The following is an 18,473-nucleotide window of genomic DNA, read 5'->3' on the forward strand; positions in this document are numbered from 1 at the left end:
AGATAAAAAATAAAAGCAAGCCAAATACTCATCCACCTCTAGCAGAATTTATAGCAAATTCAAACAAAACTGCTAATACAATCAGTCAACAAAACTAAACCAGCAACCACTAAAAAACCTATGGCCCCTCTTCCAAAAACTAAAACAAAAATGTATAAACAAGAAAATTGCCAATGACCCTACCACTATATCGAACAATATTAATGTAGCCACAGTTAAGCATTGCAAAACTGTAATTTTACAAAATGTTTTCCACTGTAGAGTACTTCACAATCTGAAAACAGCTGAAAGGTCACGCTCTACCCTTAAAAATGACTGCAGATGACTAATCCTCGAAGCTCTAATTGACAGTGCAATTCTGCTGAAAAGAAAATTGATTATATTAATTTTAAACAGAATGAATCAGTAAATTACAAAACATGCGCAATGTCAACATAGATACCTTTTCAAACTTCTGTGAAGGTGAATGGATTCACACAAGCAGCACAGAACCATATTCCAATGAAGAGGTTTATAAACAAGAAAAAGAAAACAATTGCCATAGATAGTAATGGCTGACGGTATGAAATGGTAGAAAACACCATTACGGCACAAGAAAACCTTATCGATAAAACGTACCCAACAAACTTTCAACCAACTGTTCCTTTCACAAAACCAATCCGTACAGTCTACAAATGCCATGCAGCTCAATTTGTAATGAATGGCAACAATCCTTCAAATCTGTAAGACAATTCCTCAATCGCTATGTGAAAGTAAAAGTCAAAATTAGAATAAAAACATTACAAACCATGGACTCCTGTCCAGTGAGCAACTACACTGGACTCCGAGGTCTTCATTAGCCTGCATTTCGGGAACTGCTTACAAAAGCACCTTCCATCACATCAAAATGTTAGAAACACACCATTCCACTATATATACAGAATCGTCTGCAGAGACTGTACTATACAAAAGAATCCTGCCTTACAACATTTTAATAACATTCTCCTACATGGAACAGCCAAAGATCTCCTTCAACAAATAGAACACATCCAAAGTAAATATTTTGGAAGTGAAGTGGACTAGGAAATTCAGTAACTTTAGAAAACATTAGCGAAAACCTTACAAACACCAATCTTCTAACAAATACATACAAAAAAGAAAAAGTTTAAAAACACATCTGCTGAAATACCAAACCAAGTATTCGTCTGTTGTCGCAGAACTTTTTATAAAAAAAGAGCACAAAAATTGTAGATAATGCTTACAAAATATAACACAATGAGGAATCCCAATTGTTCCAATTTGCTTTAGATCTTATAGCACAAACAAATAAGTGAACCCTCAATACTTTGCACATACTGCAATATGATTGATAACAACCAAATGCCTGCCACCATGTGCTGTCACTAATAACGTGGAAATATTCCCACTTCCAAAAGCTGTCATGCGCAGTAGGAAGGTCAGGCACACCAGGCACACCGCCTTACAGAACACTCATACCCGCTGTGATTCTCTGACACATAACACAGTGAGAATCTCCAAGTCACAGTCAGCCCTTCACATGATCACGCTGCCTGTGGTGCGAGGGAAGCGTCACCAATTTCCAGGCTCTATCAGAGGGCTATACTATTTGTTCCCTCGTTTCCGCTGGCAACTGCCATGGAGATTGCGAGAGGGCTGGAGCAAGAGTAATCGACAACTACTTCCTGGTTACGGGCCGAACTCTCGGTCACGTGCCCTGAGCTCCGCTCACGTGATCAGGAGTCGACAGCTATAAAAGCGACGCACTTCACTCGTCGCTTCACAGCTGTTTTGCGACACTGTTTGGCGTTTTCAAGTCACGTTGGATTCATCTGGTTACAGATTTGAAGCTTACGGACTGGGTTTTCTTATTCCTTGGATTTGGCGTTTGATTTCTGCTTGGATTTATGGACCTTTTGACTTTAGCTCAAAAGTTTCATGGATTGATTGGATTATCCTTATCTGCTTTGTCAAGTATTCTACGCTCTCCAGAGTTCCTCGAACTGCCACGTTACCACAGTTTTCAGAATACTTCCAAGAATCATCAGGTGGTAGCCAGTGCTGAGTTTCTGGCACCTTGCCTTTGGAGTATTACCGACGCTTCCCTGCACCACAGCCTCAGAGTTACTGGCAGTTAGAAATAACCCTTGGGTAAGCCCTATTTCAATAACAGTTACATTGTTAACAGTACTGTGTTTGTTTGTACTAATACCTAATTGTTGTGATCTTGGCGATCCGCCTTGATGGTCCTGCAGCTATAAACTACCTCCGTCCCCAAGTAACGCTCGAGCAGAATAATATATACTGCCCTAGCAATCTTTGAGGCCACAGGTGATGAGTGGCGTCGTCAGTCAGATACCGGGAACACCGGAAGGACCCCTGAGTGCTGTAAGGCAAAGGTTAGGATCAGGTATGCTTTGAACAAGAATGGCAGTGCAAGCAGACAAGGAAAAATGACAAAGCTTACCCTGGGGATGATAGAACCGGTGGGAAACCTGAGTAGACAACAAGGGAAGACCAACAGCAGGCTTGGATGTGCTGCAGTTCCTCCAACTCACACCTGCAGCCAGAGCGTGACCAGAAAGCAAGTCAATCCAAGGTCCAAGTGGTTATAAGTTCGCCAAGACAGAAGGGTAATCCAGAGCAATTCCAGGGCCAGAAAGGGGAGTCAAGAGTTCCAAGGGTCCAGAAGATACGTCGCAACCAAAGGGAAATCCAAGACAAGTCCAAATAACGTTCTGTGGTCGAGTTCCAAACTGTAGCTAGAAGCAAAAAGGGTAATGCCGAACAGGTCTCAGGTAGAAACAGCTGTGAAGCGCTGAGTGTTTCCTCTCGGCTCCTTTTGAAGGGAATCTAGATCACGTGACAGGGCACGTGACCGCACAGGAGCGTCACGTGAGGCCGGACGCCATCAGTGATTGGTGTTTGTCCAACGTAGACGCCGGCGTCGGGTGCAGACGAAGAACCCGTGACTAGTCACGCGATCGTCTGAGCGAGACGCGATCGGGTTCTCCCGTGCGCGGGAGCTGGAGCCGACGATCCCGGAGCCGTCGGGCATGGATGGACGCCAGGGCAAGCGCCAACACGGAAACGGGCGGAAGGAGGTGGTTCTGAACCCTCTGACATCCCGCCTGCCGTGTCTTCCCCGTTGGTGTGGGTGGTGGGTATGGGAACGGATGGTGCCGGGTAAGTGTAGGGAGGAGGGCAAGATTGAGGACGTGACAGAGCCCCCCCCAAAGGCCCACGACAGCGTGGGCTCGAAGGGTTGTCGCGATGAAAGCGGGCCAACAAACGGGGGGCATGAACATCCTGGGAAGCAACCCACGATCGATCCTCGGGGCCATAACCCAACCAGTCCACCAAGTACTGCAGGACACCCCTATGGACACGAGAACCCAAAATAGCCCGGACCTCAAATACATCGGGAGAAGAGACAGAGACGGGAGCAGGCGGAGACACCAAGCGGGTAGGGCCAAGGCAAGGCTTAAGGAGGGAAACGTGGAAAACCGGGTGGATCCGCCAGGCGGAGGGCACTGCCAGACGCAACGCCACCGGGTTCAGAATCTTGACCACTCTGTAAGGACCCACAAAACGAGGCAACAGCTTGCGGCAGCCAGGAATATGTAGATGACGAGTAGACAGCCAAACCCTATCCCCCACCCCGTAAACGGGCGGGACAGCCCTCCTTTTGTCAGCAGCCGCTTTCATGGAAGCCTGTGCCTCACGTAAGTGGACCAAGGTATGAGCGTGGACGGATACGATGTCTCGGGCACAAGCCGATGCGGCGGGGGTGTTGGAAGAGGAAAAGTCTGGAATGGGGAGGGTACGAGGATGCTGACCGTAGAGTGCAAAGAAAGGTGAGTACCCAGTAGCCGAGTGCAGAGCATTGTTATAGGCAAACTCCGCGAGTTGTAGCAGATTGAGCCATGTGTCCTGGTATTGCAGCGTCGGGCAGCGCAGATACTGCTCCAATGTTTGGTTGACCCTTTCGGTCTGTCCGTCACTCTCCGGGTGATATGAAGAGGAAAACCGGGCATCTATGCCCAGCAGTGCGGTTAGGGCCCGCCAAAAGCGGGAGGTGAATTGGGAACCACGATCAGAGACCAACACATGGGGCAATCCAAAGAGACAAAATACATGCTTGAAGAAATGCTTGGCCAAAGCAGGGGCTGAAGGTATTCCCTTACAGGGTATAAAACGTGAAAACTTGGTATAGGAGTCAACTATGACCCAAATAGTGTCAAACCCATGAGTGCGGGGGAGATCAGTGACCAAGTCCATGGAGACCGTATGCCAAGGTCGAGGAGGTATCGGGAGAGGAAGGAGAAGACCCAAGGGCCGACCCCTGCGCGATTTGCCCTGGGCACACATCGCACAGGTATTGACATAGTGTCGTACGTCACGCTTCATCGTAGGCCACCAGCACCAACGCTTAAGGAGGTCTAAGGTGCGAAGTTGTCCGGGGTGACCGTTGATGGCAGCGTCGTGGGACCAAGTCAGCGCTTGATTCCGGGTTTCACTTGTGGGTAGAAGGAGCTTTCCCCCATGTACGAAAGGCAGCCCATCTTGCATGACCGGGTCCCATTCCGCCAGTGACTGCGGGTACTGAGAGGCCCATTGGCGGATAGTTGACAACAAGGAGGGGGTCGGCGTGCATAAACAGACTACATGATTTTTTCCCAACAGGGTGTCCGGAAAAGAGGGAAGGGTCTCACCCCCAGGTGAGCGGGACAGGGCATCGGCTTTACCGTGTCCAACACCGGGCCTGTGTTTGACCACAAAATCATACGCGGCAAAGAAAAGATGCCACCTAACCTGGCGACTGTTTGTGCATTTCAAGGAAGCAAGGTCCTGGAGATTTTTATGATCTGAATACACTACGGTTTGATATTTGGCGCCTAGAAGGTGGTGTCTCCAGACCTGTAGTGCATCCTTAATAGCCAGCAGTTCCTTTTCTGTAACCGTGTAGTGTAGTTCGGTAGTCGTGAACTTGCGGGCGTGGAATGCTACTGGATGTAAACGGTTGGTGGTAGGACAGGACTGGGATAACACCGCACCTAATGCATAGGAAGAGGCATCTGCTTCGAGAATATATGGAAGGTCGGGGTCAGGGTGCTGTAATACCGGAGCGGTGGTGAACAGGGTTTTCAGTGTATCGAAAGCAGATTGCTGAGCCGTGGACCATACATAGGGGACAGAAGGGCTAGTGAGTGCAGTGAGGGGAGCCGCAACCGAAGAAAACCCCGATATGAATCTCCGATAAAAGTTCGCGAATCCTAAGAATGACTGCAGCTGCTTGAGATTGGTCGGAATCGGCCATTCATCGATCGCCCGAACCTTGGTTTGATTCATAGATAGCCCCTTGGTCGTGATATGGAACCCCAGGAATTCGACTTGATCGGTATGGAACGAACATTTCTCGGGCTTGGCGTAAAGGGCGTTGTTTTGTAGTCGCGACAATACTTCCCTGACATGTGTTATGTGTTCATCAAGGGAGGCGGAGAAAACCAGTATGTCGTCTAGGTAAACAACTACATAAGTGTTCAGGAGATCGTTGAAAACGTCGTCCATGAAGTGCTGGAAGGTAGCCGGGGCATTACATAGACCAAAAGGCATGACAGTGTACTTGTATAGGCCTTGTCGTGAGCAGAAGGCCGTTTTCCATTCATCACCGTCACGCATGCGAATAAGATTGTATGCCCCGCGGAGGTCGAGTTTGGTGTATATCATAGCATGGGTGAGTTTGTCCAGCAACGGAGTGATCAGAGGTATGGGGTAGCGGTTCTTCACTGTGACGGCGTTCAAGCGTCTATAGTCGACACAGGGACGGAGGTCCCCTTCTTTCTTCGGAACGAAGAATATAGGGCTTGCAGCCGGAGAGGTCGATGGACGAATATGACCTAGCCGTAAAGCCTGTTGGATATACTCCTGCAAGGTCCGGGCTTCCACCTGAGTCAGGGAGTAGATACGACCCTTCGGAATAGACGCGCCAGGAACCAGGTCGATAGGACAGTCGTAAGGTCGATGCGGGGGTAGGCCCTCTGCAGACCTTTTGTCGAATACCGCCTGGAAATCGCGGTAAACCGCAGGTATCCCACCCGTGACAGCCCCTACTGTGTGCGTATCATGGTGATCAGTGCTGTCCCCTATAGCCAAGGATATGACGCTACCCAGGATTCCCGCGGGACTGGGGAACTGAGGTGTTGCCAGTAGGCAGTAGTGTTGACATGTTTCGGATTCGAATGAAACCTGACCCGTCCCCCAGTTGATGAGGGGATTGTGTAACCTTAGCCAAGGAATGCCCAAAATTACCCCAAACTGAGGGGTGGCAATGAGATCAAATGAGATTGTCTCTTTGTGGTTTTCCTGAATGATTAGCTCTAAGGGAGCCGTCTGTTGCCGGATCGGACCAGAGGCAAGAGAAGTACCATCCACCGCCTGGACCGGTTCGGGACTTTTCTTCGTGACCAAAGGCAGGTCCAGTGAACCGGCCAAGGCTATGTCGATGAAGCAGCCTGTAGCACCTGAGTCTATCACTATTGACACTGCGTGAGAACCTGTAGCGTGGTTCAGAAAGGCCTGAACTATAATCGGTCACACAGGACCGAAAGTAGGTTCAGAGGTATTCCGAATAGTACTCGCTCCCACCTCTGCTCTTAGGGGCGAGCCTTCTGAAAACCCGGGTTTCTGTTTTTTGGGCGGCGAGGACACTCCTTTACAAAATGCCCGTTGAGACCACAGTAAAAACAGGCATTGTCTGTTCTCCTGCGCTCTCGTTCGACATGTGAGATAGGGCTGCGGATCCCTACATGGGTTCGGGAGTAGCATTGGCCATGGGTGGGAGTGGGAACGAGGATGGACCTTCCCCCCGTCGCTCCGATCGTCTGGCATCGACTTGTAACGTTAAGTCCACCAAATCAGTATATACTGTGGGAAGCGTAGGCACTACAGACAAGGCATCTTTCATGACCCCAGACAAACCCCGGTAATACACCACAGCCTTTTTATTTTCTGGCCAGGAGGTCTCGGCAGACGACTGATTGAACCTGGTGATGTACTCAATGAGGGTTGACCGACCCTGCGTGAGATCAAGGAGCTCCATGTCTCTAGACTGTGCTTTGTGCCGGGTGTCGAATACTTTCGCCATCTCTTGGGTCAGTAACTCAAAATTGTACAACGTAGGGTGGTTGTTTTCCAGCAATGGATTGGCCCATGTGGCGGCCACCCCGGATAGATGGGAGAGAAGAAAGGCTGCTTTTGATACGGAATCGGGGAAAGCCTGAGGACGACACATGAAATGAAGTTTACAGTGATTGATGAAAGTGCGATATTTCTTTGGGTCGCCCTGGTATCTTTCGGGAGCAGCCAAGGGAAAAGGGTTTTGGATCACCACAGGGGCGGCCGGGGAGGAAGGGGGTATGACAGGAGGAGGGTTTTGGGGAGGAATGGCTTCATCAAACTCAGCTTCTGCGGGTAAGGGATGGCGTGCACTTAGCACCGTGTCGAGGCGGTGGTGTAATGCGGTGGTGGCAGCGGTGATGTCAGCGCGTAGGGTTGCAGTAGCGGTTGCCATATCGGCCCTGTGTGCTGTCACTGCCTGCATTAAAACTGTCACGGGGTCCCCGGCAGAGGTGTCCATAGCTGGACGACCAAGAAGCTTCACAGTCTGTTGTGATCTTGGCGATCCGCCTTGATGGTCGTGCAGCTATAAACTACCTCCGTCCCAAAGTACCGCTCGAGCAGAATAATATATACTGTCCTAGCAATCTTTGAGGCCACAGGTGATGAGTGGCGTCATCAGTCAGATACCGGGAACACCGGAAGGACCCCTGAGTGCTGTAAGGCAAAGGTTAGGATCAGGTATGCTTTGAACAAGAATGGCAGTGCAAGCAGACAAGGAAAAATGACAAAGCTTACCCTGGGGATGATAGAACCGGTGGGAAACCTGAGTAGACAACAAGGGAAGACCAACAGCAGGCTGGGATGTGCTGCAGTTCCTCCAACTCACACCTGCAGCCAGAGCGTGACCAGAAAGCAAGTCAATCCAAGGTCCAAGTGGTTATAAGTTCGCCAAGACAGAAGGGTAATCCAGAGCAATTCCAGGGCCAGAAAGGGGAGTCAAGAGTTCCAAGGGTCCAGAAGATACGTCGCAACCAAAGGGAAATCCAAGACAAGTCCAAATAACGTTCCGTGGTCGAGTTCCAAACTGTAGCTAGAAGCAAAAAGGGTAATGCCGAACAGGTCTCAGGTAGAAACAGCTGTGAAGCGCTGAGTGTTTCCTCTCGGCTCCTTTTGAAGGGAATCTAGATCACGTGACAGGGCACGTGACCGCACAGGAGCGTCACGTGAGGCCGGACGCCATCAGTGATTGGTGTTTTTGTCCAACGTAGACGCCGGCGTCGGGTGCAGACGAAGAACCCGTGACTAGTCACGTGATCGTCTGAGCGAGACGCGATCGGGTTCTCCTGTGCGCGGGAGCTAGAGCCGACGATCCCGGAGCCGTCGGGCATGGATGAGACGCCAGGGCAAGCGCCAACACGGAAACGGGCGGAAGGAGGTGGTTCTGACCCCTCTGACATCCCGCCTGCCGTGTCTTCCCCGTTGGTGTGGGTGGTGGGTATGGGAACGGATGGTGCCGGGTAAGATCGGGAGGAGGGCAAGATTGAGGACGTGACACTAATTCATTCCACAGCTCTGGGGTCCTCGGCGGCGTGTGGTCCTGCAAAAGAACAACCACCACCTGTGGCCTCAAGGCTCGCACGGGGAGTGATTTTTCTTCTCTCCGTGTGGAACTTGGGGACAGAGGCCCAAATATTCTTCACAACGAGTCAAGTTACGACAAAAGCGCTCTAACAACTTAATTATTTGTATGAGAGCATTATAATCCAAAACAGTACACCCATTTCAAGCTATCAAACGCCTTCAACCCAAAACAGCCAAATTGCCTCCTTCTGAATTATTAAAAGGCATTCGTGGCAAAGTAGTAGATTTGCCATTAGATCTTAACGAAAATGTAGAAACTCTAGGAGTGCAACAGCCAATAGATCAATCTTAGATTATCGTAGTTAATGGTGTACCAACAAAAAAGACAAAAAAAATGTGGCAACAACTAGTAGACTTAAAGTTAGAAAAGCCCTACAATATCTAAAAGACAACAATGAATACTACAAAGATATAAGCATACAAGAGAAACCACCCAAATAATTCAGGATTCATCACCAACTGCCCAATTTGAACGTGTAGATCCTATTACTGCAGCCAATATTTTGGATCAGTATACAATTCACCCACTACACTTCAAAGACACCATAGATGAGGCATTGGAAACATATGAAACGCGTCAAGTCAAAGGTTCTCCAATCAGCATATGGGAGAAAAGTGTAGAAGCATGTTCCTTTCCTCTACTCTTTCCTACAGGAAAAGGAGAAGATCTGATGAAAGATCCATACATCAACAGCTTCAAAATATTGCTCTTTACAAATGTATTCTGAAGGCCCCAGATTGAGAAAAATGGAGAATACATATTCCACCTCCTGTTCGAAAGTTAACTAGCACCTCTATATTATGGTGTTGCACACACACACATTAAAACAGGCTCCGATTAATTTTCTAAACAGGTCTGCTACCCAACTGCTTCAAAAGATAAAAGACAAAGATGAAGTTTTGCAATCAAGCATCACAACTCTCCTGGCAAACATGCATGGTACAAATGAATACTGGTTCCAATGTCACGCTGATGTACGTTGTATGCCAAGGAACCTCAGCCCACCCACATGGTTTTTTACTTTAAGTTGTGCAGAACATGCATGGGATGACTTGCACAACTTCTTACGCATAGCAAACCAAAATAAAGAATGAATAGACATAAAAATACCAGGAGAACTCTGTTCTCTTGACCCTGTAAATGTATCAAGATAGTTTCACCATCGCTTTATTGCCATGCTGCACTTCACCAGCAATAAAAGTACCCCTCCCCTCGGAGAGGAATATCAATCCAGAGCTTTTGTGGATAAAAGATGCTCCTACATTTGGTCAGGACAATGATGCCACCGTTTTGCAATTTATTCACAAATACATATCCTGCGACACCCCTTCTGAAATCACACATACTGACCTGCGTACACAAATTTTACGCTTCCAAAAACATAAGTGTGGCAAATACTGCTGACGTAGATAGAAAAACAAAGGTAAATACTACAACAAATGCTGCTTTGGTTTCCCTAGACTAGTTAAAGGACAAGTAAACAGCTTGATGTCTTCTGTTAGACACAGTGTGAAAGGCAAATTGCCTAAAAATACATACAAGATTAAAACAAACAAAGCTTCAACGTAGTTACAATGCAATCATTGCCCTATTGTGTAATGCAAACATAGGTATACAATATATTGCAGACAATTCCTCTGCTGTTGCAAATATGTCACAGCCTCTGAGAAAGAGCTAAAAGACTTCTAGCATGCCATATCATCTGACAAAACACTGTCACAAAAATGGTACAGCTTTGAATAAAAATTCTCTTGCATAGAGAATGCACATACTACAAAGCTGCAGACCATCTAACAGGCACAGCCTTATATGGCAAATCTGATCACAGTCTGGCTAAACCTTTGTACAGCTGCATCCAGAAAATGGGTGCTGAAATCCTACCAAGACATAGAAACAATAGCTGCAAATGATCCCAACAGCCAGGACATTTAAAAAAACATGTTATTAGACACATACTACCCAAACAGAGCACTGCTTTGGAAAACATGTTACACCACATAGCCCAAAACTACTCCTACAAAAATAATGTCAAACCAGATGGAAAAAACTGGACAATGTGTTGTCTGAACTTGTGAAGGAAGCCTCGTCAAACTTAGCAAACCTAATAATCACATAATTATCATTTAAAACTCAACATAGAGAACTTTATTACATGGCCCGACTGCAACTTTTTAAACCATGAAGAAAAGAAAAAAGAATTTTTAGGTAACCATGACTCATTTGAAGCTGCAGTCAATGCAAATATAAGCAGTATAACAAATGTCAATTAAAAACAATATTAAAAAATGTTGGTTAATGAACGCCAAGAAGGGGAAGAAGTTCAAGCACAACTAGATGAAGACACTCCTGTGGGCAGTCAACCTTCTCTTACAGGAAGCCGAGAACCACTCAGTCTAAATGAAACAGAAATAGAATATACCATGTATCAATATAAACAATTAGAAGACTTGTCAGTGCTGAAATCACAGCTAAACGACGATCAACCTACCATTTATGTAGAAGTGACTGAAGAAATTGTAAAACTTGTTGCTGTATTAATTATAAACCTCTGCTCCTCCATGCAAGTGGTGAGGATGGTTCTGGAAATACATTCTTAATTAAAATCATCAGCAAATTCCTACAAAACTTTAACAAACAACAACCTTTCAGCTGTTGCAACAGCCCCCACAGGTTTAGCTGCCTACAACATAGGAGGTGTTACTTTACACCAACTTCAGCTCCTTCCAGTAGAACACCAAAACAAATTAGAATACTACAAACTATCAGCAGAAGCTCCTACTGAAGCACACAGAATTCTGAAACAAATGAAAATGCTCCTAATAAATTAGATAAACATGGTTTCCAACCTTAAGTTGGCTTTAATTCACCTCAGATTGCAGAAAGTCCTAAAAAACGGACTATGAACAACTCTTTAGAGGAAAACGCGTTATTGTTTTTGGAGCTCTTCTACAGTTTACACCAGTGAAATCTATTTTTAAAACCTTAGTACACAAACAGTGCCGCAACAGTGTACATGGGGGAATCCACCAGTACGATCGCGGCAGCGGAAACGTACCTTCAGGAGGCAAAGGTACGCTCGATGCAGGCCCGGTCCTGTTGGGAGCGCGGTAGTAGGCATTCTCTAGCAGCATTTGTGTATCACACAAAGGGGTAATTAGCCAGGGCAGCTGTGGGTATCTGGAGTCATCTGCATGGGGGGGAGGGGAAGCACAGGCATTAGTCACAGTGTAGAGTGTGGGTTTACACAATATCAGGTAAATGGGATGCTTGTGCATGCAGATGGGCCATAATTTCACAGCATGTGTCTATTCATGCAGTCACTCGTGCCATGCATTGTTCATGCTTCACATGCACCCTGTTCCCTTGTAGCATATGTTAGATAGGGGGTCTAGTAGTGACATGTCCAGCGGACTTGGTGGCTGTCATGTGGATGTATACTCACACTGTGCATGGGGCATGATGCTGGGTTCACCATGAATCCTCCCTGGGTGTCTGGTGGCAATGGGGGGTGGGAGGCCCTGTGGGCTGGCCGCACATGGCAGGGATGTTGTGCTGTGTAGGGATTTTGGCCATTTGTCTGCATTGCTTTGGTGGGTGCATGTTGCATTGTGGTACCTGTAGTCATGCTGGTGTATTTGCTTAATACTGTATTTGTACTACTGCTTCTCCATGCAGGTAAGTCTGACATGTGCATGCGCCCTGGTCTGTACTGCGACATTGGTTCCGAAGGTGGTCAAGTGCATATTTCGCATTCGCTTGTCATGCCAGCCTTTGCGGGGTCATTTGAACCGCCCCGCCCCATTTGGGCATGTGACCCACAGCGCATGGGTGCTAGCTTTTCAACTCACCCACTATCCATGTATGTTGTCTTCTGTGCCTCTCCGTGTATCCTGGCAGTGTGCTGTTCCATAGGACCATTGCATCGTGGGTGCAACCAGGGTAGCAGGCAAAGCAGTGGGTGAGGTTGGGGGTGCAGGTCACCTGCACATTCATAGAGTGGTAGTGGTTTCGGTACACTGCTTTGTGGGCCTTGGGTGCCACCAGCGCAACACGTGTACAGTCCAGGACAACGATCACATGTGGAATTTGGACAATAGCATAAACTTTGCCTTCCTGGCCTTGACCTGGGCTGGTAGGCAGCGAGATGTGATGTTGCACTTGCCGCAGGAGAGCTTCAAGCACCTGGGTCAGCACTGCAGAGAATGTGGGCTGTGCCATGCCGTGCATCATGACCACAGAGTGCTGGAAGGTGCCAGTTCCAGGGAGCTGGAGGACGGACACTAGTTTCGGCAGAGGGGGCACAGCTGTCCAGATGTTGATCCTGCTCCCTATGTCATCCTGTATTGTGGTGAGCAGCTACGTTATGGTCTCCCGGTTGAGGCAGTCATTGAAAGTCTAAGGTGGGGGTCTGACCTTAGGGATCGGGGCACGCCTGGCTTGGCCTCTCCTCCTCCCACCCTGTACTCCCTGTGCCCCGTCCTGGTTGTCCAGCCTCTACTTCCAAGAGCCCCATGAACAGCTGCCTGTCCCACCTCACAGTGGCTAGTGGCAGCATGGTGTTGGGAACAGTGTTTGGGGGTGCCTTATGTAGCCCCTCTGGGGTGGATTTGGATCACCTGTGGCTTCATTTCAAGCACCTACCTCCATTTACCTCCAGCTGGAGGCAACTGCGCCAGTTTGTTTTCGGGACTAATCGACATGTGATGCGGCTAGGTTTGCGCCTCGTGTGGCCGGCTTTAATTGCACCGGCTCTGATAGCGCTGGCTGATTTTCCTGTCGGCAGCATTTGCGCCGACTCATGATCCGGCGGTGCGGTACTGGCTGCACTAATTCCATTCCCGCCGCTTTCAAGGGTTACCAACGGACTTATGATGAGGCCTATTGTCCCATAGTTTGCTCCCTTGCCCAAGACCAGTATCCTTGCTTTATTTCTTTGTTAGACATTCCTTTGTCTCGGACTGATCATATTTTCTCCCCTCTCCCTGGTGATCATCTTATTCAAAGTTCAACTCCTTCCTCGCAGATTTAGAAATCTCAAAGTGAACATTCTCACAGACATTTAGTCCTTCCGTCGCAGAAATTGGAAACATACTCTTTTTACAATCTGTTGCATTTGTTCACTATATATTTTGTTTTCTCCTTAAAAAAAATTGCGTATAAGGCGTCGGGTTTTCATTGGAGGCACCTGGTTCCCAATCACTCTTTGGGAAGTCTGCACTGAGCTTGCTGTGGAGCACTTAGGGTGCTGCACATGGAGGAGCCTATATGTTTTTATGGTCATATTTTGCCTGAAGGTTATACATTCTTGTGGTATAATCGTTTTCATCTCTGGAAAAACGTGCACGCTTTTCTGAGGTTGATATAATCTCTGTAATTATGTGAAATGTTGTCCAAAGTGCTACAATGTTTCCTTTGTGGATTCTGGGTGATTTAATGCTTGATTTCAGACCTTAACACTTGAATTTCCTCTACTATTTTCTCGTGTGTTCTGGGAGCAAAATTCCGATCCCATAACAATGCCTTCACCATGGTGAACAAACCAGTAGCTCTGCTTTTTTCAGAGAGATGAAATGCTAGTCCTCTTCGTTTCAGGTCTTCCTCTTAGTTTTAGCATCTTTTATTGCTTGAAGTGAAGGGAGCGGAATGTGGCATTTTTTGGACTAAAAAAAGTGTTACTGTTTGGCTATGCTTCAAGGTGCAACACGCTCCCTTTACAAATAATATAAATGCAGCATCTAGGTGGGGAAAATGTCAATTCACTGGGCAAGGGAGACAAAAGGAGCAACAGGTCATCTTTCCACATAGCTTACACAGTGGACCGGCGTGTAGAAAACAGCCTTGCCATGATATTACCAGCCGTTATTCTATTTTTAGGGAGACTGAATGCATCTCATGTGTTGCACGACCTACTATTTAACTTTAGTAATGTGTGGAAGGTTGATAATAGTTGCATGTTTAAGGCACAACAATCATCCGTTTTTAGCCAAACACCATGGAGAAGCCTCTTTTCTTTTTTACATAAATGAACAATAAAAATAAGAGCAACTTACTAAGAAAAAGGCAGCATTGAGTAAAGTGAGGCATCTAAAAAGAGCGGCCCCGGCAAACGTGGCTGTGGCCATTGCAAAACTGACAAACAACTACAAGAATAAAACGGGCCTTTACAAATACGATCTGATCATGGGAGATACGCAATTAATGCTGGGAATCCTGGCTCAAAAGAACAACACAAGGGAAATGTGGTCAACGATCAACTCGACAGGCCTGAATCAAAATGTATCACTGATAAATGGAGTAGCAGAAGGGAGATGGATTGTCTTTTTACTACTCTGTTTGCTCACCCTACTATCCATTTTCAGGGAAGCCACCCCTGGATATTGAACTACAATCTTGCAGACCTAAAATCTCCAATAGAGCACCAAGCCCAGACGGCATTTTAAAAAAAAATGCTGAAAGATGGGCAGGTGGGCTAGACTTGATATTAAAGAAAATAATCGCCACCCAAAAAATGCCACCGTCTTGGAAGGTTGCGACAGAGAATACCCAGGAAACTAGTGCCCGATAGCGCTGTTTGATGCCCTAGGAAAACACGTGTCACCTCTCCTAAAGAGACGGAATGAAAAGGACCGAGGAGCAGGGCTGTTGTGACCACTTCCAATCGGCTTTGGAAGGGCTAGGGAACCTTTACTCCACTCTTCTTACTGGCACTCCTGAAAAACAAGATGCTGAAAACATCTCAAAACGTATACTTGGCATTTGTGGACTTCTCGAAAGCCTTCGATAGTATCAGTAGACACATGTTGTGGGAAAAGCCAAGGAACAGGAACTGTCCAGAAGATTTGGCGGACCAAATAAAAGAACTACACACAAACACTTCAGAGTTCGTCTAAACACAGCCGCTAACTCAAAAACAATCAATTTACACCTCCTCTTTAGACCACCAGGACCCATTGGGACTTTGAGGAGGACATCTCTAATATCCTTTCAGATAACCTGAAAAACTCCTCACAAGCCCTCTTACTAGGAGATCTGAAACTAGGCTTTAACGATCAAAAAGATGTACAAGCATCAAATATCGCCAATGTCCTGTCAGAGCTGGGCTTCACCCAAAGAGTGACACAGCTGACCCATGGGAAAGGCCGGACACTTGACTGGGTGGCTGACCACAATTGTAACACTACCATAACCTATGTCTGCCCACAAGCCTGGACAGACCATGCCCTTATATCATTTACTTTAGATGTAAAAATCTTCCAACCTCAAAATAATACTCTAGCACCCGCTATGCTAACAAGGAACAAAAAAATATAACAACAAACAGGCTATTACCACTAATTTTCCCAACCCTTAACTCGCTGCCAGACTCACTAGATCCCTTATCTCTAGTCAACGAATTTAACACTGTCATGACCAATGCCCTAGACACTATCACCCCATTAAAACTAAGAAATAGCACACTTAAATGCCTGGGTTACCCCTTATCTAAAAACACTAAGGAAAGAAAAACGCACGTGTGAATCCGCATGGAGACTACTTCCATCAGAAATGAATAAAGCCTCCCTCATTAACATCTCCACAAAATACAAAACAGAAATAAAGCGAGCCAAAAAAGAAAGTTTCGACAGAATAATGCAAGCCAAATCAGGAACTAAGGAGCTTTTCACAATCCTGAAGGAACTATAGAACCCTATCCCAGTCCCAGATAACTGACAAAAATAAAACATGGTGTTCTAACATCCAGAACGCCCTAAGTGAGAAAACTGCCACACTCCAAATCAAAATTGACAAGAAAAAACTAAACATACCTGCGACAACCATCCAAACTAACAACTCACTTACCAATGCCAAACCAGAACATAATCTTCACTAAAGTCTCCATATTGGAAGTCGAAAAAATAATCCTACCTCTGAAACCATCAAATTGTCGAGGCGATAACTGCCCGGCTCAAATAATAAAAGACGCTGCCAGAGACCTAGCCCCATTCATTACTAAACTTATCAACTCTTCTTTCTCTTCAGGCACTATACCAAGTAACCTTAAGGAATCTTTGGTCCTGCCGCTCCTTAATAAGCGAACACTAGACCCAGCGATACCAACAAATTACAGGTCCATTCAGCCGTCCAGATAAGCTGCGTAATTGGCAATTTTACGCATGCAATTATGGCCATTACGGAGCATTTAATTTTCTTCGGCGTACCGTTTACGCTTTATTTATTTTCATTAAAAAGCCTACTTTCCTCCAGTAGATGGCACTAAAGTGCAAAAGGTGTCTTGGGTCTGCACCAACAAACATTTCTTTTATCAGTGGCAGAGCCTTTCATATGCATGATAGTTAAAGTGAGTAACTCAAAGCGCCCATTTAATTATGTGTAACACATTAAATGGGTGCTTTATATATTAAATGGGTGCTTTATATATCTATGATGTCTGCTAGATTGACACGCAAAAAAGTTGCTTTAAGTCACTAATCAAATGTTTTCAACATCATGAATAACAATGAGCTGGAGGTTTGTTGCAAAAAATCTACATATCGGAGTTTATTATATAACATCTTTCTGACATCACTGTGATGGGCGAGCAAGGCTGGACATTAAGGACGGAGGCGCTGCGCGCAGCTCGTACACACACACACACACACAGTGAGTCAGGGGTGCGGAGGCCGGGAGAGGAGCGTGCTTTGTGGTCATCGGGATTGGATCGTGGGACTCAGGCTGCCCTTCCTTTACAGATGAAACCCGGCGGACACATATGGAACCCGCTAAACGTAGAAGGTATGACGCCGCGCCTGCCTAGTCCTCTGTGCGCTTGGTTTTGGCCTCTCAGCACTAGTTCCCGGCGCTGCACTTAGTGTTGGCAGGTGTTGGATTTAGATTGCGTGTGAGCGATGAAATGCACGTCGGACATCCCTTCTGATAAATCCACTGATCTTTGCAGGGTGCGTTTGATTTTAAGCAAGTTCCCTTTAGTAGTAGTTGTAATTCTTAGCCCGGTCTGATATGGACTGGTAACGTTGCACATTATAAAACACAATGCGTGGTAGGGTAGGCATTTATTTTCCGAGCTTGCATTTTGTATTTAAAATTGTGTTTGGTCCTATTACGCGGCGAGGGAGGGGGGTAGCAGGGGGGTGTTTTTGTCAGTCGTGATTTTTCAGGCTTCAGCCTTCGGGGGCCACATCTTGTTGGCACGTGTTTTTGTGAGTGCTTTTCATTTCTTTTGAAAGAGCCGCAGGGTTGTCTGCCGCACATGTGCCTAGGATGTGGGGAGCGGGCGCCCATCTGGGCACCCTCTGTAGCCTGTAAGGGGGTGGGGGCAGAGCTCCCGCAGTCAGCGCGCTACCCCCATGTGGCAGCCCAGACAGGCACCCCCAGCAGGCTCAAAGAGTGGGGGCATGTCCCGCGCGCAGGTTCATGGGGCGCATTGGGGACTATATATTCACTACAAATGAGCCAAGCTGCTCGGTGGGTTGTGCACCTGCCGCAGGGGTCACCTGGTATTTCTTGGTCAGTACGATTAATACTCGGGTAAGGTGACGCGAGTTCACCTGGCGATTTGGTGGGTTTCTTGTGCAGTGTACAGCTTTGTGTCACGTTGGAGTGCTACTGCACCGAGGTACAGAAGGATGAGGGGTGGGTGGAATGTGTGGGGCCGATCAGTTTACAGGGCAGAGGTGGGGTACTCTGCATGGGTGTGATGATCGTTACTGGTGGT

General features: G+C 46.9%; 1 protein-coding gene across 2 annotated transcripts in view; it reads right to left on the reverse strand.

Annotated features, from left to right (window-relative positions):
• Window positions 1-18,473, reverse strand: part of LOC138567089 (putative nuclease HARBI1) — a 58,815-nt gene extending 40,342 nt beyond the window's left edge. For both annotated transcript variants that reach the window (XM_069644958.1, XM_069644957.1), the window contains exons 1-2: window positions 12,610-18,473; window positions 11,817-11,948 (exon numbers count right to left, since the gene is read on the reverse strand). In XM_069644958.1, the coding sequence (XP_069501059.1) occupies window positions 11,817-11,948; window positions 12,610-12,991 (514 nt within the window). In that variant the 5' untranslated portion in view covers window positions 12,992-18,473. The remainder of the gene's footprint in view (window positions 1-11,816; window positions 11,949-12,609) is intronic.

The sequence above is a fragment of the Ambystoma mexicanum genome, chromosome 2p, assembly GCF_040938575.1.
Source record: "Ambystoma mexicanum isolate Mex_15411 chromosome 2p, UKY_AmexF1_1, whole genome shotgun sequence".
NCBI classification, from domain to species: Eukaryota; Metazoa; Chordata; class Amphibia; order Caudata; family Ambystomatidae; genus Ambystoma; species Ambystoma mexicanum.